General features: G+C 46.1%; 1 protein-coding gene across 2 annotated transcripts in view; it reads right to left on the reverse strand.

Moving 5' to 3' along the window:
- The window catches only part of ryk (receptor like tyrosine kinase), a 32,764-nt gene that overhangs the window by 44 nt on the left and 8,881 nt on the right, over nucleotides 1-23,839 (reverse strand). The window contains exons 2-16 of one of the 2 annotated variants that reach the window (XM_076024274.1): nucleotides 21,265-21,386; nucleotides 20,940-21,039; nucleotides 19,402-19,533; nucleotides 19,239-19,304; nucleotides 17,414-17,558; nucleotides 16,601-16,701; nucleotides 14,075-14,158; nucleotides 13,142-13,267; nucleotides 8,142-8,228; nucleotides 7,107-7,176; nucleotides 6,277-6,409; nucleotides 4,002-4,111; nucleotides 3,706-3,865; nucleotides 1,748-1,884; nucleotides 1-1,077 (exon numbers count right to left, since the gene is read on the reverse strand). The exon at nucleotides 1-1,077 is cut by the window's left edge and continues 44 nt beyond it. In XM_076024274.1, the coding sequence (XP_075880389.1) occupies nucleotides 966-1,077; nucleotides 1,748-1,884; nucleotides 3,706-3,865; nucleotides 4,002-4,111; nucleotides 6,277-6,409; nucleotides 7,107-7,176; nucleotides 8,142-8,228; nucleotides 13,142-13,267; nucleotides 14,075-14,158; nucleotides 16,601-16,701; nucleotides 17,414-17,558; nucleotides 19,239-19,304; nucleotides 19,402-19,533; nucleotides 20,940-21,039; nucleotides 21,265-21,386 (1,685 nt within the window). In that variant the 3' untranslated portion in view covers nucleotides 1-965. The remainder of the gene's footprint in view (nucleotides 1,078-1,747; nucleotides 1,885-3,705; nucleotides 3,866-4,001; nucleotides 4,112-6,276; nucleotides 6,410-7,106; nucleotides 7,177-8,141; nucleotides 8,229-13,141; nucleotides 13,268-14,074; nucleotides 14,159-16,600; nucleotides 16,702-17,413; nucleotides 17,559-19,238; nucleotides 19,305-19,401; nucleotides 19,534-20,939; nucleotides 21,040-21,264; nucleotides 21,387-23,839) is intronic. The other variant, XM_076024351.1, reaches the window with a different exon arrangement.

The raw sequence follows: 23,839 nt of genomic DNA on the forward strand, positions 1-23,839 counted from the left end.
GGAAGCAATGTACAACTGTAGTTAAACATGCAGTGACCAAAACACACAGACATTCCTGGTAGGGGAAAAAACAGGATTAGACCAGCTAGTAGGCAGCTTTTTATGTTCACAGTGATTATTAGTGATCTAAATACAAATAATAACATTAAAAAAAAAATAAGATCAGTCAAAAAAACAAACAGAAAAAAAACAAATCCTCTGTAATGGTCTGTGTTCTGACGCAGAACAAATCAAGCTTCATAAAAAAAAAAAAAAAAAAAAAAAAAATGCGATGAAAGTTCATGTGGTAGAAAAATAGGAAATGGATTAAAAACAAATAATAAAAAAAACTTGATCTCAGCTTTTGAGGAGATGTCAGTTCGCTCGTGTAGCTTCGCGTTGCTGATGCTCATTATGTGTGGCAGCAAATCTACATGTGATCAGTGAGGAGAGGAAACGCTGCGGCGTGAGGAAAGTAAGAATCCAAGAATCTAGTTCCAGGGTTCCCCTTCGTACCGGGCCGGCTTGGATCATTCTGTGTCCACATCAGTTACAAACCGGTAAAAATTCTTAAAATAAAATAAAAATTAAAAAAAGACTCAAAAAGGAGGCAGCTGGAAGCATTTTCATTGCAAAAAATTTAAAAATGACATTTTTAAAAAATTCTGATGACATGCAGATGGCCTTGAACGTTCTGGCATGGATCAGGATGAAGAACGCGCACCGCAGCACATCAAACCGATATAAAACACAAAGTTCTCTCGCTTTGCTATTTAAAAAAAACAGGTATTTCAGCTATATGAGAATTCCAAACACTGTACAAAAGTTAAAGAAAAAAAAAATCTGCTCTTCCTCTTGATAAGGCACAGTTCTGCAGTTGTCTTCCGTGTGAGTAATGTCCACCAGCTTCCAGGGTTTCTGGCCTCCAACACAGAGAGGAAAGAACCTTTTTTTTTTTTTTGTTCATTTGTTTGTTTTGTTTGCTTTTACACGTAGGCGCCCAACGCTGCGTGAAACTCTGTGAGACACTGAACCAGCTGCTGAAACTTGGGCCTCTCCTCAGGGTCCAGGGCCCAGCAGCAGGCCATGACTGCAAACCTGTAAGCCACACCGGCGAGAGAAAACCCAATTAAGAATTCACGCATCATCAGTTTGAAAGAAAGAAAGAAAGAAAAAGACAGCAACCTTTTCCAAAAGAGACACCAGTACTTAAAACCTTTTATCCTGTAAATTCTGCATTTAAATTAGTATATGTTTGTACACAAATGTAAAAATGACACGACACTTAACACACCATCATCGCACAGCTGGAGCCAGTCGGGTATTTTTTTTTTCTTCTACTAACTTTATAGATTGTGACGCGGCATCCCAAAGTTATTCTTAAATGATGAATCACAGAAGATTGAGACGGCTGCAGCCGTTCATTAAAATGACGCGAGTGCGTGCGTGTTTGTGTGTTGTTGTCGGCTGCTGTGGCGTTTTGATTTCACATCTCCCCGGCAGATTCAGGTTTCACCAGCTCACGTCTCGGCACCGCCGCCACTTCCATGTAAGGTCTGAAGTAGCAGCTTGACAAACGACGAAGTGGCCGTCTCTCTCTCTTTTTTTTTTTTTTTTTTGCAATAGTTTAAAACCAAAAAAGGGTCTGGAACTGAAAATAGATCCATCACATTTTACTCATGTAATGAACTTGTCCTTGACAAATGGACAAGTGTGTGTGTGTGTGTGTGTGTGTGTGTGTGTTACATGCTCTGCCAAGCCAACTCACAGTTCGTCGGGGCAGTTGATTGGCTGTGCTATTCGGTAGCCGTCCTTCAGGTAGGCCGACATCTCGAAGGGGTCGATGTCCACGTAGGGGGTCTGTCCCAGCGTCATCAGCTCCCACAGAGTCACTCCGAAGGCCCACTGCCGAGACGACCAGAGTGCACACAGACTTTCATCCAGCAGCAACAGCCGGGCGCGACAACGCAGTGACACTACGTACATTCGCTTATTTGGGAACTCTGTCGTTGCTCCAAGTTTGTTTTTTGTTTTTGTTCAAGCGGTGGGAGCGGCGCGAGTCAGCAGTCTAGCGTTGCGACGTGTTTTGTTTGGGGGAGTGAGGACCCACCCTTTGATTGTGCTGACCTTCCCCTGTGACACCCCCCCACCCACCCTCCCGCCCATTCCGGAGAAGGAACAGCAGCGTGTTGCTTGAAATACCGAGACGTATCTCCGGTCAGCGGTGCAGAAAGTGACCCTGAACAAATTAGGAATTCCTTGTCACTCCATGAAAACACAACACAACACAACACAACACAATACCACACACACACACACACACACACACACACACACACACACACACACACACACACACACACACACACACACACACACACACACACCTGAACATTATACCATTCTGATTCAGCTCCAGTTCCTGCTCCCCTCAAATCGTCCCAATTTAAATTCCGCTCAGTCAGGATAAACTTGAGGTTTTTCCTACTTTAATGTGTTTTGTTTTTTTGGGGGTTTTTTTTGTTGCAAATTTGAAGGTTTGAGACTCAACGACTCCTGGAAGTCCTGCAAATCGTTCTTCCTCCTGACCTGACCTCACCTGACCTTTCACCCAGTTGTGCAAGAGTTCCTGCAGGATGCGCATCAGACGTGACTCACTTGTTTGGCACGTGTTCTGATCACGAAGACAACAGTATATAATCAAATCCTGGCCCCGCCCCCTTGTGAGGGTCAGTGACAACTAGGGATGAACTGATACCAGGTATCGGGTATCAGTACCAATACCGGGTTGGGTACTCGACTCATTCTTGCAAAATAGCTGCCGATACCACGACGCTGATACCGGTCGTATATGCATGTGTCTGACAATTTTGTTAAATTTGCGCTGCAGTGACAGTCGCCCCAAACAGAAAAACACGGCGAGGAAAGTTGTTCAAATAACAGAACATGTGTCATGAAGCCATTTCAATCTTCTGATTAACTTCTCTGTATCGGTATCGGTGAGTGCTGAAAAGCAAGAACTCGTGCTCTCCTTCGTGCCTCCCCAGTCCCTTCCCCTCAGGGCAGAGGGGGGATTGTGGGGACAGCGGCAGGAATGTGGAGGGAGGCAGCAGCTCTGCTGACTGGTGTCTCTGAGGATTGGCCGGGCATCCTGACCGGCAGGATGGAGTCCTCGCAGCGCTCCTCCCTTCCCGACGACACCTTCGGCAGGCATGCGCCCGTGGCCCGCTGCCATTTCCTGCAGCACCTTCGCTGCCACTCAGTTTCCTGCTGGGATCTTCTTTTTTTTTTTTTTTTGTATCGCCAGCAGCACGCTAAGTCGTCCGTCAGTACGTAAAGGTTAAGTGTGTAATATTTGGAGATCTTGAAGAAGGAACAGCGACATCGAGAGGTGACATTTTAGATTGCAGCGCACTTTCGCTCTCCCTCCCCTTCCTGAGCTTGCCAGTGAACTACAGTGGCCTGCGCACCCAAAACTGGTGTAGTCAGGCAGCTGGCTTGTCCACACCGGGCTTCCTTAGAAATATGGAGGTGCAAGTTGGCAGCAAACTGGCAGCAAGACCCTTGTTGCTCTATGTATATTCTTACATATATATATGAGAACCGTTCTAGGGGTAGGGAAACTAAATCACTTTCATTGTACTGCGGTTATACACTTTTATTCATGGGCATCATACCAAGTTTTTACCAAAATAAGAATCATAAATCGGGCCTTTAACTACTCACCACATCGCTGGCGCTGGAGAAGTCATTGTTGAGCAGGCTCTCTAGCGCCATCCAGCGGACGGGCCGGTTCTCGTTGTCGCCCAGGCAGTGGTAGTCCATGGGGAAGAGGTCCCGGGCCAGGGCGTTGTCTGTGATCTTCACCTGCATGTTGTCGTCGATGCTGTCGGGAAGGAGAGGGGAAGAGACGGCTTTACCTCGACTGGGAATTGGAAAGCTGCTGGTAAAAAGGGACGGCGGGAAGGGGAGGGGGAGGAAGAGGAAGAGGAAGAGGAAGAGGAGGGTCAAGAGGTGCTTACACGCAGTTCCTGGCGGCGAGGTCTTTGTGTATCACCTCCCTGCGAGACAGGTAGCTCATTCCACAGGCAATCTGGATGGCCATGTAGACCAGGTCCTGCTGGGAGATGGCCTGCAAGGAAACCAGACAGACAGACGGCCGGGAATCCTTACAAAAGGCAGGAAGGAAGTTCATAAGTGACTTCTGCAATTAGTTGCAAGCGTCTTTGAATGAGATGAGGCTCAAAATACACTTGGACAGTATTTGAAGGCACCATTTCAAGGCTGCTTAGCTGCAGAAGATGTTATTTTGTGCCTTCCAAATAAAAAGGAAAAACAAAGTTTTTGGTCCGAATTCATCTAAATGTCAAGAACTGTGGAAATGTGTTTTCGTTCAGTTTGACGAGTTGGATTCGTAACAACTCAACCGTCTTGACTTTGAGTCAACGGATTGTACGGACTGTGCCTGGAAGACTGACTGGATCCAATAAGTCAGAACAAAGTGCAACATTAAAAAGTTGTTCAGTTGCTTTGAGTCTCGTAAAACAAAGGCCTGGCCTGCAGGTGTGTCTGCAGAGGAAGGCCTGCGGCGAAGACTTCAACATACACAAACTTCCTCTGTAAGAGGAACTATAAATACACACACACACACACACACACACACGTTTGACTGCATCAGTCTTATCTGACATGTAATACAACTCCAAATTCATTTGTCAAGGAGGGAGGAAACAAATTCTTGGCTCTGGACCATCAGAGGCCAGAACATTTGCAGAGGTCAGAACATTTCAGAATGTAACATAAACAGATATTTTTCACAACACAATCTCTGTTCGTCGGACAACACGCCTAAACAACATAAATATGGAACAAACACACTAAGTGACTGCACGGCTGCAATCAAAAGGTGTCTGAGACGCCATCGACAAATATCCAACGATCAGGAAAAGAGCGACAGCAGTGGAGCAGGAACCCTCCAGCGAATCCTACAACTCAGGAGCGGCAGAAGGAGTTGCGAGGTGTGTCTTCATTTTGACGGGTGAAATACGATGCCGGGTGGAGTTTTTCCAGATGATCCGCTGGATTTTTTGCTCTGAAATCAGACGGGCCCTGCACAGCTTTTGGCAGCAGAGAAAAAATCTAAACAAAACTGAAACATGAATGTTTATAAGAAGGTAAAATCCTCAAATCGTTCCCTCCAGTTTCTGTTTACTTTTACAAAAAAAAAAAAAAAAAAAAAAAATCTCAACTCGACTGGTTGTGTGATTTCCAAACACGTGTGATTTATAGCGTCGAGGTGCATTGCAACAGCGCCGCTTCATGACTGCGTCTTTTGTCTCCGGCAGCCGCCGACCGTCACGACATAATGAGATTTTTCTGACAAGCGTAAAGGCGCTGATTTGTTCTCTGAGACTTTTTACACGGCGGTTTTGATAAGTGCAAACCGATGGCAAGCTCCGTCTTGTGGGCGCGCTGTTGTTTGCTCCGGCTGCACTTTCTCTCAGGGTTGACTGATTGGTTGGTTGGTTGGTTGGTTGGTTGGGTTTCTTGGCTCTGGATTGGCCGCTGCCAAGCGCCCAAAGATGCCCCGAGGTTAAAACTTGTACAAAAGCCTGATTGTCAATACGTGGGGAGTGAATAAAAATACATTTATAATAAAATAAAATAAAATAATAAAAAAAACTGCAGCACCAGGAGCTACACGGCTGGCACCTTCTCATGCCATGGTTTTTCTTTCAGTTTAATGACTATTTACATAGATTCTCACTTCTGACTGGTTGTGTATATGTATGTGTATATATATATATATATATATATATATATATATATATATATATATATATATATATATATATATATATATATATATATGTATATATATATATATATATACATATATATATATATATACATATAGACATTGTGTACACATATACACACACAGAGAGAGTGTTTTATATTTAGTTCACTGTCAGGAGGGCTTTCTTGAAAAATGGAGGTGCAAGATGGCAGCTAACTGGGAGCAAGACCCTTATTGCCCTGTGCATATGAGGGTAGGAAAACCAAATGACTTTTATTGTATTGCGAGTATGCGCTTTAACTCTTTCACCAAAATAAAAAATAATAAATCAAGCCAAATTTTACACGCAGGGCCATTAACCCAGTGCTGTAAACAGCAGTTAGCGCTTTATCAGGCTGTAAATCTTCTGGCTTCCAGTGGGGGGCCAGGTGTCAGTTTTAATTGGCTGTCAGATGCGCCGAGGTGTCGTCGGCGTGTCTGAATGCGGCTCGGCTCACCTGCGGGTTGTTGGCCTCGGCGAGCTTGCACTGGCGCAGGAACAGCTTGAGGTTCCCCCAGGCCATGAAGGGCAGAAGCACCATGGGCTTCTCGCCGTCCTCCGTGCACACGTGACTTATGGGCAGCAGGTTCCTAGAGGCGCAGAAGAAGAAGAATGAAGAAGATTCTGACCAGGCTGTGCGACAGAGCGTCCATCTGTACGACCATCCGGTTCCTGCAAGTCTGTAGATTCATGTTCTTGGAAAAAAGGGAGTGCACTAGCAGTCATCTGACAAAGGGGAAGGAGCCTGACGTCGTGATGGCAGGCTCCTTCCCCTTCCCCTTCAAACAGAAAATGCACACAGAGTCCAGCCTGACGTTGTCGGAAAAAAAAAGGTTGCACTTCCATTTCTTTCAACGGGGTTCTTTTTTTGTGTAAGAAATGATGAAAGACGGTAGTGGAACATAATCAAGCGCAACACACGGGGGAGTCGCATTGTTCAGTATGACGGTTGTTACTCACAAGAGTGAGTCGGGTCAAAGGTCGCGCGTTACACCGCTGTCAGACACTTTTTTTATGGCTGCAGTTAAACACACAGCTGATGCTTTTATTCAGCGGAGGATTCCAGAGTGAAATAGACACTGGAACTCAGTAAGAACACTGTGTATATAACCTCTGTCTTTTGGACTCATAATGTATTAATCTTAGTCTTTGCACTGAATGCTGTAACTGAAAATTCCCCCACTGTGGCATTCTTCTTCTTCTTCTTCTTCTTCTTCTTCATCACACATGTAAATACATGCGCTGACTGATTCAAAATCAGTCAGCGTTCCTTTTCCTTCTACTCACCTGTGATGAAGTCCTCGAAGCTTGCAGCTCTCCGTCAGCATCATGGTCACCTGGACCTCGGACGCGTGATCTGAGCAATTCAAGAGAGCAGAGTCCAGTCAGCAGGCGGATCAACTCCGCACAATGAGTTTGACCTGCGCGCCGCTGTGGTGGAGAGCGGAACTCCACGCCAACCCTCCACTATCATGTCATGTTTGATTTCTTTTTTTGTATTGCTTTCTCTGTCAACAACCCTCCGCAGGCGAGGACGCTGAACTCGCGCCAAAAGTGCTGCTTTTTTTTTTTGTTGTTTTTTTTAATCTGCATCCGTGAGTTTCTGCCGCAGTACTGGAAACCGCTTGTGTTGCCTTCCCAAAAGGCGACGCTAAGAGGAAGCACAACTTAACAAAAACACAAGAGAGCTGGCATGAGGGTATTGTTTGAACGGGTGGTATCCACCCCTCCCTGAGTAAACACGGCTAGAATGGAAAGGTCAGAAGGCAACTGGCAGGGAAAAGTGACTCGCTACTTCTTTTTTTTTTTTTCTGATAGCGTGCGGACCGAATGCCGTGAGTAACAGAGAGGCTTCCTGAAAGATCTGTAGCATTTAAAACCGATGAAGACGACGGAAAGCTCAATATTGTGAAATACAAAGAAAACAACAAATCAAGAACAAGTGAAAATGGCTTCAGTCAAACAATCATCCGTTTCTATAATGGTGTTACACTTGGTTGCCTTCCACCCCGTGGGTGCTGCAATGTTTTCTCTCTGTTCAATCATCTCTCACTATCACGGCAAAACACATTCATACCTGTGGACAGATTGATTGGAACGGCCAAGGAGGAGGAGGAGGAGGAGGAGGAGGAGGAGAAGAAGGAGAAGAAGGAGAAGAAGGAGAAGGAGGATGGGAAATGGGAGGAAGAAGAAGAAGAAGAGAAGAAGGGTGAGCAGGAGGAGGAGGAGAAGGCAGATAAGTAGAAGGAGAAGAAGAAAGAAGAGGAGGAGAAGCAGAAGAAAAAGAGGAGGAGGAGGAGGAGGACGAGGAGGAGTGCACACCTTTCACCGTCTTCACAAAGACTTGCTTCTCTTTACTGGGGTCCTTCTCGTCAACGAGGACACCGAGGAAAATGCGGCCAAATGTTCCTGTCGGAGACACAAAACAGAGTTTTAATTGACAGATTAAAAAAAAAGGGCGAGAGACAGACACAGAGCAGAGAGAAAGAAGGGAGAGAGAGAGGGAGAGAGAGAGAGAGATGGAGCCTGAGGCACCGGATACAGAGACAGACGGACTGAGAGCGTCTGACCAAGGCAGGGTTTTGCCTCGATGGAGAGTGGAGACGACCTTTGACCTTTGACAGTCAGAGCGCCATCGGGAGTGCCTCCGACACTTTTGAGGGAGGGACAGAGAGAGAGGGAGGGAGAGAGAGAGGGAGAGGGAGAGGGTAGGAGAGGGAGGGACGGAGAGAGAGGGAGAGGGAGAGAGGGAGAGGGTGGGAGAGGGATGGACGGAGAGAGAGGGAGAGAGAGAGAGAGGGGGGGGGGGGGAGAGGGAGAGAGAGAGAGGGAAGCGAAGACTTGCATTCGAAAAATCTGCGCCCTGAGGCCGACGATGCCGTTGTGTTTCGACAGCAGAGGAGACGAAGCAGAACGACTGGGGGTTGGTGGTGGTGGTGCGGGGGGTTGTGTGTGTGTGTGTGTGTGCTTCCTCGTCTCCCACCCCCCCCCCTTCCCAGGCACTGAACCTGCCCGGACCTGCAGAACTCCGCTGCCGCCGGCCGGCAGAGCGGAGGAGTCTGCCGGGCAGGAGGCCCTGTAATCCCTGGATTAGTCCCCGTCTCCCTCCGTGTGCTGTTTGCACCGCTTTTGTGTGCAGGATTTGACGCAGGTGGATGTGCACGGGCAAGATCTTGCAAACACACACACACACACACACACACACACACACACACACACACACACACACACACACACACACACACACACACACACCGAACAACACAAAAAGGAGTTACACAAGAGGGTTCGGCAAAGGGCTCCGTACAGCTGCTCGACCTCGGTCAATCAGAAAAAGAAAAACTGAAACCCAAACGTGCAACACCCACAAAAAAGGTGCCGACTGGAGGTTTTCAACGAAAAAACAAAGCATCTGTCATCTGTTCATGAAGTCCAGACGAGTGAAACGCCACCTAAAGAGAGAAAGTCCAGGTTTTTTTACTGCCAACTGAGCCGAAACCAAGTTGCTGATTATGAAATAAGCGCTGCGCTGTTGACTTGACTGTGCTCGGTGAAATGCCAGCGGGTCAAAGTTAATACAGCGCCAATCGAACGCACAAAGAGTCTCCAGCTGTCTATTAATCCCACAGCCCAACTGAGAAATTCTTTCTTTCTTTTTTTTTTTTTAAATCTCGCAGGTCCAGTCAGAGCTCCCGTTGCATAACGTGAATGATGAAGTAGGTTAGCAAGAACACAGCATCTCAAACAAATATCAGAGGAACTCCTGCGAAAGGCCACACCCACAAGTGTTGCCACCGAGCTGCAGACACACTGGGGTAAATGTTGCATCATCAGGAGAGAAAGGCGCTCTAACCCCCCCCCCCGGAGAGCCGAGCTGACTGCAGTCCTGCTCGGCTGCATCGGGCCATGATGGCACTGAATCCGGTGAAGCAGAAGCAGCAGCAGCAGCAGCAGCAGCAGCAGCAGCAGCAGCAGCTCGGCGGCTCCGGACCGCCGGAGCATGAAAGGAAGTTTTGCACCATCGTGTTCAACTTGGACTCAGCAACAACACATATACAACTGGTATCACTGTTGTGATATCGGCACGCATTTTAGGAGTGCGAGTGGAGGCTGCAACAGTTCCTCGAGTAATTTCAGTAACTCGATTACAAAATGTAATCGAGGAATTTCATCTGCGTTGAAGCCACGTTTCATTAAAGTTAAAGCTCCCGTTTCACACCAACTCTTTTTAGCGTGACACAACAAGCTTCCGTCACAGGCCATGCAGCCCCTGCAAAGCAGGAGAAGATGGAAGCGGCCTTTTGGCAACGTGTGTGTGTCTGTGTGTGCGCGTGTGTGTGCGTGTGTGTGTGTGTGAGGAGTTTGGCTGCGAGAAGACAGAACAGCAGAGGCCCGGACCAAAAACAGTGAAAAAGAGCAAAGAGGAAGAGTATTAAGAGGAAGAGACAGAAGCAGTCGAAGGTGTGGGATCACTTTAAATTAAAAATCCAGGGGCAACATCTTGGTGTGTGTACACTACAAGATGGAGCATTGTGCCAAAACAGCACAACTTCACCTCAAAATATAAGACCCACATGAGCGGACGACCCGAGACAAGGTAAATTCAACATCAAATCCATGACGTAAGTGTTGATAACGTTAGTCCTAATTCACTCATAACAACGTTTCTTGGACTAACATTCAGCAGTGGTGGAAAATAACTATTGTAGTTTCCGGACTCTAGGTTGCTCAGAAGGTGCAGCCGCATCAGTCAAAAAATACATCAAGAGGAAAAAAACAAAAACAAAAAAACAGTCGCTCTGGACAATAAGTCGCAGGACCAGCCAACTATGAACAAAAAGTGAGACTTATAGTGTGGAAAATACACTCAAGCACTGAAATAACATTTTTTGTGTTCTTGTTTTTCTTCACTTGAGTGAGTTAGTATTTCCAATTTTTAATACTTTTACTTCTGCTCCGCTACATCTCAGAGGAAAAAATTGTACTTTTACTCCACAAAAGTCGCATTTGACAACGGCTGTGTCACAATTCAGGGTCTGCATCCTTGGAAGCCTGCGTTTGAAGGCCAGTTACGTCACAACACTGCGCGAAGGCCGGTCCCAGTTCACTAAAATTCCAAGGACGCTCCAAATCCACCCTCCTTTCAGCTGATTCGAAGGACGCACCGCTACTATCCTTCGCGGCCTCCCGTATCCCAGGATGCTTTGCGTGCTGCTGCGAAGTATCCTGGGATCCTGGGAAGTCAGCTGAAATGGCGCCATCTACTCGCAAAGACGCGAAAGATACATTTAAGAATTCAAATTTCACATAAAATATAAAATCTTCACTTATTTGAACATCCAGCACCATTTATGTTAAACCAATACCCCAAAATTCAGCTAAGCTAAGTAATGGCTGGCTTGATGCTATAAAAACGTCACTTCCGGGGTTGGCCAGCGGGAGGGAACGGCGGTGAAGCAACCAGGAGATACGGCAAAGGCTAGACCGTCCCAGGTGGTTACCGGGGAGGCGGGTTTGGGTTCGTCCGTCTCGTCCGGGTCCTCCCGAGTACCCTCCTTGGTAGGTTTGCTTGCACCCAACATTTGTTCACACACGTTCCACCCGTGCACACCCCGCACCACTGATTCCTCCTCAGTTAACACAGCCCAAAGCTTTTTGTGCTTTCTTTTGGTCAAATTGAAATGATTTGTTTGATGAAGCTTTATTTAAACTATCCGCCATGGTTTCATGAGCCAGGTCATGACAGACAACTCAGCAGTTACTTTGTAGATCTCGACTCTCATTACATTACATATGCTGTGAGCGTGCTGATCTGCTATTAACAGACTAATCATAGCACACTCTATTGATTTTGGTTTGGAGTAAAGATTTGGCCTTCAAAACATCTATCAAGTAATTCATCCCCCCCCCCCCATCTCTCAGCCTCTTATGAACAAGTTTCTGCTCAGACCACCAGCCTGCACCTCTGTACAAGCAGCTGTACTGACTGAGAAAGAAATTATATTTATTTTCATTTAATTTTGTATATCAGAAAATGTTAAGTTGGAAGTAATTTTATTGATTTTTTATTGATTTTTTATTAAGTTTTAATTTTGACTTAAAACTTTGCATAATATGCATGCAATAAAAAGTCATTTTTTCTTAAAAAGGAAAAAATGGTTGTTATTATTCAGTTGATAAGATCAGTCTTATTTTCTATTGTATATTTATAATTGGGATTTAATGAAGCAAAGATAAGTTTTATCCGATTAATCGATGGAATATTTCATACAATAATCAATTACCAAAATATTTGATAACTGCAGCCCTACAAGATACTGGTTTCACTGTGCATCCCTAGTTTATTTTTCAACACCCCCCCCCCCTCCCCCCAGCCACACACACACACCAATCTGATGGGAACCACTGAAAAGATTTTTACGAAATAAAGGCTGATCAGGCCGGTGCTGCTGTTCAAGTACTGCAGTACTGTGAGGGTAGTGACAGGCTGCCCAAAACTTCATCAACTTCATCAACTGAAGGAGAAACAACATTCCTACACAGCAGCTGCGTTTCCATTACAAACTAAAAGCAAAATTTCTAAAAATTTCTACAATGTACAATTGCGATTTGCAGGTGTTCCCATTGAACGGTGTGAATCGCAGAAGGCGTAATTCTCGTAAAATGTCGTCCCGCGAGATTTACGAGAATTACGTTTGCTTTTGTTTATTTACGTTTGTTTGGTTGTTATATTTTTCTCTTTGCTTACTTAAATATTCCGTCTCCTCCTCCGTCCATACATAACGCACAATTGTCACTTGAAGTGAACTGGTCACGTGACCCCCTCATGTCCGGCGACAAGTGTTTCCATTACACCTTTGCGCTATAACTCTATATCGATCTCTTTCAAAAACCACCTCATGAGGGCGTCAAAACCTTTTAGCCATATTTGAGAGGTTTTCCGAATTTCAGGTGTTTCCATTACCAGTTTTTTATTGCGATATTTAGGTTTCGCGCAATTCTAAGGGTAATGGAAAAGAGTGTTGCACAGGGTCGAGCGTTGCATAGCTGGAACTCAGCGAAGAAACGGAACATGTTGCAAAAACAGACAAAAGAGACCAAAATAAAAAACCCAAATCATCTCAGATGTTTCCGACAGGAAATGTGCCAACACCTGCGGTGTCTGAGTGTCAGTTTGCGTCACAAAGGAGAGATGACTGTGACGTCGCCAGCTAAGAAAATGTTCTTTCACACGCACGTTGTTCCCTGGAACGCTTCTACGAAGCAGCGGCGGTGGTGGTGGTAGCAGAGGGACCAGAGGGGGCAGCAGTGAGCAGCAGTACCTTCGTGCAGGACGTCCTTCAGTGTGACTCTCTCCCTGGAGATGGCGATGTCCTTCACCTTGGCCTTGGCCTCCAGCAGCGTCACGCTCCGCAGGTCGTTCTTCTCGATGCGCAATGACGGGTAACCTGCCAAGAGGAGGGAGAGAGAGAGGGAGAGAGAGAGAGAGAGAGAGAGAGAGAGAGAGAGAGAGAGAGAGAGAGAGAGAGAACACACACACACATTACTGTGAGTTAAAAAAAATGCCCCATGTGATCCAGATGTCAAGCGTCAAACATCTGCACAGAAAACGTTTGCACCTTCCTCATCCTCATCACAATGAACACCAGAGACAGAGGCGAGCGAACGACGACACACACACACAAGCTGGTGAACGCATGTGTGTGTGTGTGTGTGTGTGTGTGTGTGTGCAGAGGGACGTTGCGCAAACACACACACACTGAGCTGCACGACGGAGGCAACGACAGCGCAGAGCCTCCACGCTGGGCCCACACCCTCATTCACACTCAAAAGAACTACAGCGCTGCACAGCACAACAGCCCAATACTGCCCCCAAGTGACCAACAGGAGAAACCTCAGAAACTTCTGTTTTAATCCAGTTATGTGTCGTGTCAGAACAGAAAACTGAGAAAACAAAAGAGTGAAGCGCAGGATGTACGGCCTTCACTCTCAAGGTCGCTGACTTTAGGGCCATGATGTTCATTTTTTTACATTTATTATAACACAGAGACAAACAACAGAAAAGGCTGAAAAGTGGATCGATCTTCATGATAGACACACACTTGGGCACAAAACGCAACAAATGAACGACCAGAGGTGGAAATGCAGGTGGTGACAGACGTGCAACAAAATTAATTTCGCCCACACACACACACACACACACACACACACACACTGGCTGTGTGGCGTTGTGATGCAGTGACTGTGGAACTTACTTTTGGTTTCGTGTGGGGGGGCACCAGCGTTTTGGAAGGAGGAGGCAGCAAGCTGGAGAATGGGTGCAGAACCGGGGTGGTTGTCTGGTGACAGGAGGAGAGGACAGATGGAGGGGGCGGAGAGTGGGGGGGGGGGGGGGGGTAGGTGGACAGTGAGAAGATGATTTGGGAGAGAGGGGAAACATCAAGACCCCCGCCCCGCTGGTTGATGACCGGGTGTGTGAATTGATTCCATCAGGAGAGGAGAACATGGAGAGGCGGGGCAGGCATGCAGGCAGCTCGGCTGTGACGTCATTACGGCAGGTTTGCAAAGGCCAAGCAAGGTGCGACAAACAAAACAGAGGGAGTGAGCTGCAGCCGGGGTCCACTAGAGGGCGACAGAGGGTCGCGCACGAGTCAAGCAGAGCGCCGCACACATAATCGCAGTGAACTGCAGCCATGATGTTGTTGCTGTGTCGTTCTGTGTGAATTCATACCGTTAAACAGACACGAAGAGGAATGTAACCAAGCTTCCATGCATCTCAAAACACACACATATAAAGTTTGAGTAGGACTGAAATAATACTGACTAACTTTGCTTTTTCAATAAAAAACAGAAATACACTTTACAGCCACATTATAGCCAAGCTTTCTCTACAATGCCTTTAAAATTGCAAGTTGTTATGCAGAGTGAGGCAATTGTCTTAAGAAGCTCACCAGCAAACTCCCTGCAATGCAGCGTTCTCACTCGGGTTCTTTTTTTTTTTTGTGGCGCAGCACTTCAAACTAGGGATGGGCAATATATCGGCGTTTGCGATACAACGTTAAAAAAAAAAAAAAAAAAAAACCTTCTCGCGGTAATAAGGATAAACTCGTGTTGATGACGTAATTACGTGCGCAACGCACTTGCTGCTGGCAGCTCATGTGTCGCACAACAACTAGCACGGGGCTGATAGCGTACCCACCGTGCTCGAGAATCGATCGTGGATTGTGTGCAAAGTGAAAATAAACACCACGCAAACGATTTGCAAACATCCTATTTTAGTTTTTATTTATTTTCTTTTGGGTCGGCGGACCGGGATGTTGAGGCAGGAAACGCAAAAATGTTAGCGAACTTTTACTGGCACAACTCCGAGTCAATTTTAGCATGGACCTTTTCAGGCTTTGTGTTCTAAAGTTACTCGAAGCAGACGTTGAACTCTGTCGTTTATCCACACCGTCTTTTCAAGAGCGATCTTTCGTTCTGTTCTCTGTGGCGCTTGTTTTTAGCGAGCTACTGCTTCTGTACACACGGAGTGCCTCAAGCGTTCTTCTTCTTCTTCCGCCTTCAGGGAATAAACTTGCGGCGCCACACCAGGCCGGGCATAGGTACTACATCGTTTTCAGTCGTTTCCAGCGTATCCGCGTAAACGGGATTTTTTTTTATTTTCTTTTTTTTAAAATACGGCTTCGTGTAAACGCGTTTTATTTTAGAGTGCTGTTTCAAAAATATGTGGTTTAAAAAAAAAATCCCAAAACATGAAGTTGAATTGTTTTAGATTTTTTATGGTCACTTTTATCGTTATCGCAATAAATGCCAGAAATTATCGTGATAAAACTTTTAGTCCATATCGCCCATCCCTACTTCAAACTGGAGCGAGAGGCGATGCTAACCACAGCAGGATGGGCCAAACAGCTAATCATGCTAGCAAACGAGCTGAGGTTGTTGCGTTGTTTGCGACTACACAAATGTGTTTTATTTGCGGCAAACCATGAACATCAAGCAACAAAAAATCATTTGGGATTTGGAATGACAGTGGAGCAGATGATGACGTCACTTCCTACTTGGCAACGCATCGTGCGCACGCAGGGGGGACGCACAACTGAAGCGTCAAGCAAGCCGGCACATTTTCTACTTCAGTGGTTTTTCACATGCGGGAGAGAAAATTTGCTCTCTGGCAGAAAAAGCAAGAATGTTTCAGGTATTTTCTCTCGGCTAAAATCTGTCCCCGCCCCCTTTATTTTTACACCCAAGACCGTTTTCACATGAGGGGGGAACATTTCAAAAAGCCTGTAAATGACCTGGTTTGTTTTCTTTGCTTAAGGGGAGACTGGGTTCACATTTCAACTTTGCACCATTTCAAGTGGGTCTGGAATTCAAAGGAAACTGCACCGCTCACCGAAAACAAAAAAATCACCATCACTTTGGGCGACAACACGTTATATTCGGCGGCGCTACTTTGTTTCCCGCCGAAACCGAATCAGTTTCCTGTGAACAAAAGGCAGCTTGTGCTCGAGCTTCTTGGCCTGACACGGAACACTGACACTGCCTGCGGTCCTGTGACACCCGTTAGAGCCATCAGGTCATTCTCCAGGCCGTGATTCCATTTTCAGGAGTCATGCAGCACATGCACGGATGCCGGCGTGAGAGGGGCGGGGGGGGGGGGGGGGGGGGGGGGGGGTGACAGACGACTGACTGGTTTTCCAGGCTAAAAAAAAAAAAAAAATTCAGTGTGGGTCTGAGGGTTTGGTTCCTGGTGTGGCGGCGGTGCGGCGAGAGGCTCTTACTGGTGACGGGGGCGGCGTTGTTGGGGGTGTCGGCCCTCAGGTACTGGGTGGTCTGGGTGGACGGCTGGGACAGGCCCTGCGAGCTGCCGCTGTCACTCACACTGGAGGGGCGACAGAGACAGAGCCAAGAGGGTCAGAACGGGAAGACGGCATTTAACAATAAAGTAGTTACTGTTTAGAGTGTTAAAGGGTCCAGTGTGTAAAATGTTTCATTTGATTTATGATTTTGATGCTCGAGTTATGATGAGAGGTACAATGTCATTGCTAAAAGTTTAGCATACTGCCCATGAATACATTAATGAAAGTGTAAACTCGCAGTGCAATAACAGTTATTTGGTTTTCCTACCTTTTAAACTGCCTTTTTTTTTTTTTTTTTTTTTTTTAAGAAAGCCAACCTGACAGTGGCCTGAATACGAAACATGCGGTCAGGCGGGCTTCCTTAAAATTTTGACACACTGGACCTTCAAGCACAGCTTGATCTGGGCTTTATTCTAAACAAACAAACGCTGAGCTTCTGGAGCTGGTTGTGTTTAGTTTGGATTAGCAGCGAAGGAGACTTCTGCTAAACTGCATTGGTAGACACGTTTAGCAGTCTAGTCAATGTCATTCGATTCGAAAAAAAAAAAAAATTTTTCACAGCATCAGCAACACATTAATTTCCTGCCATGGGCTCATTAGGAATAATTCACTTTGTGTGATCAGATCAGAGAACTAGGTTAAAGGCATCAGGATAACTGTGCTGCTTCAAGCTAACAGAGTTCAGGCAGGTGCTGGGGTGAGGCCAGAGGAAGACGGAGCGAGAGAGACGCAGACCTGTCCTCAATCTCCACCCGCTTCATGCTGTGCAGGTGCATGATGGCCAGGACGATGGCCACCAGGAAGATGACGATGCAGCACACGCTCACGCTGATGTAGAAGACCTGCGTGGAAGTGGTGGGCGGACTCACTTCGTCCACTGCTGCACACAGAGAGAGAGAGAGAGAGAGAGAGAGAGCGAGAGAGACGGAGTTGGAATCTTGGTCACCTGATGCAATCTTTTTTCTTACCTTGAATGAACTGAATCCATTGGATTCAGACGTTTCTCTTGGTGCATTGCAAAATAAATTGGATTGTTTGCTTCAGTGGTCAATCCATGCTTTGCTTTTCCTCACCCTTTTGTTTATTTTACAAGGTGAAGAACACAGTCAGCACACTATAATAAAACATAGACATGAAAAATAATGATGTAAAATTGTGCTTATAAATTAAGGACATTCGTTTTTAAAGTGCATTCGGAGCTTGGTGAGGACTTCACTCTTTGCTCAGTAAATACAATGTTGTTGACTTTCTAAATATAATGTAAGCTTCAGTTACAGTAAACCACTGATACAAAACTTGTAACCAATTTAGGAGCTGAAGTTTGACACTCTGCTCGGTAAAAAAAAAAGACTAGAGCCATATATAAATAAAATAAAAAGATAATTATTATGTAAATGTAACTTCAAGTAGGTATATTCATTTTTAAAGTGTGTTCAGAGCTTGGTGATGACTGCACTCTTAAATAAAATGAATCAGTAACTTCAGTGACAGTAAACCACCAAAGCAAATAAACTTAAATCAGTGTAGCAGCTCACGGCTAACACAGCTAACTTGTCTTTTGTTAAACTGGCGAGCAGCGTCTGCTGCTTCAACCTGCTTTTCATTCGGTAGCAGCGCTGTATTCCTTATCTTCTGCTTCCTGTTTCTTGAGATGCCGAATTAAATTAGTCGTGTTATAAGCAGCTCTGTTGCTGCTGCCACCACGTGAAACCATTAGCCTGCAGACTTTGCATTTCGCTGCGGGTCTGCATTCGACTGCGTAGAATACATTGCGAACGAGAAATGGAACGTGATAAATATATTTCAAGATCAGGTCGGGGATTTTGAACGCAGGTCGGCCGATCACTGATCTAATAAAATATGCTGATCCGTGCTGATCCGATCCAAATGATCGGATCAGCACATCCCTAGTCGCAACCCAAACTTATTCCCTCAAATTTATTCTGCAGAAAGAAAAATGCTAGCACACTTTTATCATGTTTAGTACATCAATTAGTGAAATTGTTGAATTGAATTGTGTTTCCAGCAAAACCAAAGCCCAACATTTTATCTTAAATGTAAATCTTAAAAAAAAAAAAAAAAAAAAAAAAAAAAACTGGGGGGAAACTTCCCACGAATCCACGACCCACTTTTGGGTCGCAACCCACCAGTTGAGAAACGCTGATATAGATACATTGAGGTGAAGAAACTCTTAAGTGCACCACCGGGGGCTCCACTACGCAGCCCGAGTTATTCTGAAGATCTTAAAAGGCTTCTTTTTTTTTTTTTTCCCCTCTCCTGTGTTCTGAAAGCCTCCGAGGGCCTGGAGGCTCCTCGGCTCCGGCCAAGCAGAAGGTCCCACATCCTGTTAATGGACACCTCTGCATAAACCCGGCCTGGGTGAGCTGACAGAGGGGGAGACTAAACATCTCCCCCTCCGGCTCCTCTGACATCACCCACTCTGCCGCTGAAATGTTTTGACTAACGCGCACTCTGTCCACGCGGAGAGGCCGCGGCCTCGCCGGTGGTGAAAGCAGGGACGGCGAGTGCAGCAGGTTGACGTGGTGTTGGTGATGCTTACGCTCAGCAGGGCGCGGGACGGTGTTGTTGATGGTGGGGAGGGAGATTCTGGAGTCGGGGTCCACTCCTGGAGACACGGAGACAGTTTGAATTGAGCAGCTCACACGGCACACAGCTTGGTGGGTGGGGGGGTGGGGGGTGGGGGGGGCTCTTGGGAGACTCACTCTTGTAGCACATTTTCCTCCTCTTGAAGTTGAGCACTGTGTAGTTGTTGGTCTGGATGGTCACGTTGAGCTGGATGGTCAAAACCGCCTCGCCGTCCACTTTGCCCGAGCAGAACAGGTCCACTCGAAACACTGCACAAACACACACATTAGCATGCATACGCTGTTATACACAGTGAGCCAAAACAATGTATTCACACACACACACACACACACACACACACACACACACACACACACACACACACACACACACACACACACATTAGCAAAAGAAAACCCTGCATAAATGTTTCATTTGTGTAAGTACGTCTATACATTTTAAAAGCTCTTTCGAAGTTTGATCAAATTACGATAATGAAACCAACTACATTGGGAGTTGACCCGTAGACAAGAAATTGAAAATGCATGTGCAGCAATCCCATTGGACACTTTGGCCAACGTTAGAAGAAGAAGAAGAAGAAGAAGAAGAGGGACCTTTATTGATCCCACGGTGGGGAAATTTGCATAATTACAGCAGCAAAAAAAAAAAAAAAACTACAGTGCAAAAGATCGAGAATTATATTAACTACAGATTTAGACAAAAATAAAATATCTGTAGGTATAAACAGAAAAATAAAGAGAAAGATATTTACATATTATGAACAGTAGTTACATGTGCTACACACTCAGCTATTGCACCTTAGTGAGAAATTTATAGCTGTTGTACAATTTTGTTGTATCCCAGTGGATGGGCTTTTACTGAGTGCAAGCAGTTATCCAAGCAGTAGTTCACTTCTTGGGCCAAAGGTCACTTGCAATAATCTTGTGATGTTTGAATGAATTTGGTATTGAAATGTTTTTGCAAGTTTGTCTTCTCCTAATGTGTGTCCACATTATTCTGGCTGACTCAGTACATTTTCAACCATTAGCGAACCAGGTGACTGACTCTCACTCTCTGTGTGCAGTTGTTGCTGGGTCTTCCAGGTCATGATGCAAACAGTGACAGCCTCTCTCAGTCAGACTCTCTCTCCGACTGGATGGATGAAAGCTAGCGAGCGCACCGCTACGCCGTGCACTGCAGCAGCAGTTTTGACAGACGTGGGCCCTCATTCACAGATGATGTTTTTGCACACCTGACTCCCAAGTGTGAGCAAACATCAATCTGCTTTAAATACATCTGAACTGGATATATGTAGAGCAAGTCTGGCTATTTTCTGACTCTGAGCTTTGAGAGGAAATAACTGAGAAATGTCTAAGCAAATAAAATGGGCCACAAAAACGTTATTTTGTTTTATAAATGTGTTTTTGTTTGCTTTGGTTTGTGTTTTTATTTGGTTAAAAGAGGCAGTTTGCCAAAACTGCGTTATATTTGAACTTGAACAGTGTTTTTTTGCACTCTCACAACTTATATCTGTCATATGAATCACATGTGGAGAGCCAATAAGGCAGAAACCTTGTGGAAAGGAGCTCCTCCCCTGTTCCTCCCCCCACTTCCATCATCTGCACCAGCGTCGATAATCTAACACGAGAACCAGGAGGGAGACAATAGAACGAACCTGAGGGAAGGTGAGGAACCTCCCCCTGGCTGGAGATGTTGCTCCGTGGTTGGTTCATTGTGGCGGGGTTCTCTGTGATGAATCCCAGCCGGTAGTCAACCTGAACACACACAGTGAAGAAGGTCAGACACCAGAACACACACACACGCACACGCGCGTGCGCGCACGCACGCACACACACACACACTGAATGTTCTACAAATCCTGCTGGATGTATTTCATTGGTGCCAAGTGGGAGGCGCCCATTGACTGATCATCACCGACCATCTCCACCAGCAGTGATGCCTCCTGCCTACCGGACAGGTGTGCAGGTGCCAGCGCTCACCTTTGACTTGGAGTACCAGGTGAAGTGGAGGCTGCTGGTGTCGCTGGGGACGGGCAGGATGAAGGACAGGGCGTAGAGGTTGACCACGTCGTCGCGCACGTAGAAGAGCTCCGCATCCAGACCTGCAGGGACGCAGCGGCACAGCCTGAGCTTAGCACACTCGATAGGATTCAAAGGCAAGAGGGCAGATTGAAAGAGGCAGAACAGACAAACACAAAGGAGGCCTAAGAAAAGCAAGAAGAAGAAGAAGAAGAAGAAGAAGCAGCCAGCTCGGACGATGTGGCTTCCTTCTTCAAGGGGAACGTGGACAGACAACATCTGTTAGCACTTGAGAGCTCTCGGAGCCACTGTGAAACACTCAAGGACGTTCGAGTGAGACAACATGCAAAAAAAAAAAAAAAAAAACCCCAGCAGAAAAGCTGCAATTTTCGTTCCGGCAAACGCAAATGCGGAGAGGAAAACTGGCGAGGGAAACCACAGGGAGAAACGTGAACTTGCATTTAGCAGCTTCAGCAGCAGCGCAAGAGAGACTGGCTGGTTGGCTTGTTGCTGTCCTGCAGGAATAAAGCTGGAGGAGTGAAGCCCCTCCCCCTCCCCCTTCATCAGAAAGTCTAATGTGCGATGGTGAGCGCCCCCTCTCCAACAGAAAAAAAAAAAAAAAAACTCCCCTCACCGTCCAGGCCCAGAGCAGAGCCATGAGCCGGGCAGAGTGGTTCTATCAGACTGGGAGGATCCAGTTTAAAGAGAGGCTGAAGAATGTGCCCAGGCTCCCCTGATGGCCCTGGGCAGTCCCACCTCACACACACCAGCCTGATTAAAAACATTCCCACAGACCAGGCGGCGTTCCATGAACTACAATCCAATCCTGATGCTTCTTTTAATTCCTTTTTTTTTTTATTTTTTATGAATCAAGGACCTCTGATGGACACGAGCCTCACCGAAGACCTCCCACCATTCAGCTTCCATTAAATAAAATGAATTCAGCAACTTGATAATGGAAGTGCAGTGAAAATGATGAATGACACTGTGATTGATGGGCACCATGGCTGAATACCACAAATCTATTCTTGGGATCATGTGACCGACCCACATTAGGCAGGATAGAAGGAAAAAAAAAACGATCAAAACTTTCTTCCAAATATAGGCGACAATAAACCAGCCTAAAGGAATTGATTTACATCACATGATTTACAGAAACAAAATTCTACGCGATTAATCGATTTTAAATCGAAATCGGATTTTTCAGCCAAGACAATGTTGAAAAAAGGAAAATCGTAATATCGATTTTCCTCTCACATGCTACCAGGCTGTGCGCCACAACTCCCCGCTGCAAAGAATGCCTGAAGGCGGTATCTGCTAATGACTGCAGCACGACAAACTCATTTCAACACCTGGCAAACACCACAAGCCAGAGTGGGAGCAGTGTGTTGCTTTGCGGGTTGTACATGAGGACGAAAGACCGGTGTTTCTGACCAACTAGCTGCCATGCTAACTGGCTACCTTTGTTTACTAATATCTGTAGTTGTCCTAGCTAGCTACAGCAGATGTTAAAACCAGGAAGTGATTCCGTACGCTGCCCTCGCCACTGCCTGTTGCGTAGTGAAGTTGCGTATGACATGGACTTGTTCCGTTTTTGTAACATATTTAACGAGAAACGTCACGAGACTCAGTAGTGCTTTGAACGATGTGTCGTAGTCTCATGTCGCAAGTGCTCCCTGGGTATCGGAGATAAAAATGTCACACCCCCAATCAAAATCAAAAACATAAATAAAAAACAAATCGGTATGAGTTTTCCATTTATTGGCAAGTCGATTGCTAAGTGAAAAATAATGGACCCACTTTGCCGTTGGTTCACTTTTAAGCAGGACTACAAATTGCTGTGTGCAGACGCTCAGACTGAGTGAGTGATCTAGGTGCTGTCAACAGTGCGCTGCTCCCTCCGCGCCCCCTTTTTAAACAACAGACTTCTTCTACTGCCAAAAAAAATCAAAATCGAAAATTGAGTTTTCAGAGAAAAAAAACAACAAAAAACAGGATTTGATTTTTGACCAAAATCGTCCAGGCCTATTAGTAGGGCTGTGAAGCAGTGAGGTAAAGTTAGGACAGTCACTTCCACAGCCAACACGCTCTGTTCACACCTCAACTGCAACCCAATCAGCCATTCAAGTGTGTTGGCAGACCCACACGTTGCCTCCTTGTTGATATATAACAATAAAACTTTTTTCCCACCAGACAGAAACTGGGCTTGTGTATATACATGCATCTAAGAAGTGGACCACTTCGGTGTGAGGAGTGCGTGCGCAGCCAGCAGATGTGCGCTCTGAGTTCAGTCCTGTAATGATCACCCTCCTGACGCTGGGCTCTGTGAAAACCTCCCCTCGCACCGCCACATGTGGCCATCCGGCTTTGATACCGATGCAACTACGCAATCGCACATCCAGAACCAGAGAGCAGCAGCGGCGGCAGCAGCGGCCCGGTCTACAGCTCTGCATCAAGTGGGGCAGGAATGCTAACAGCAACAAGGACGTTTAGGGGGAGAAGTTCCTGAGGTCGAGGCTGTTGAACTGCTGACGGG

Source organism: Nelusetta ayraudi, unplaced genomic scaffold, assembly GCF_046127955.1.
Source record: "Nelusetta ayraudi isolate G7.1 ecotype Tasmania unplaced genomic scaffold, CSIRO-AGI_Nayr_v1 ptg000001l, whole genome shotgun sequence".
In the NCBI taxonomy this organism is placed as follows: domain Eukaryota; kingdom Metazoa; phylum Chordata; class Actinopteri; order Tetraodontiformes; family Monacanthidae; genus Nelusetta; species Nelusetta ayraudi.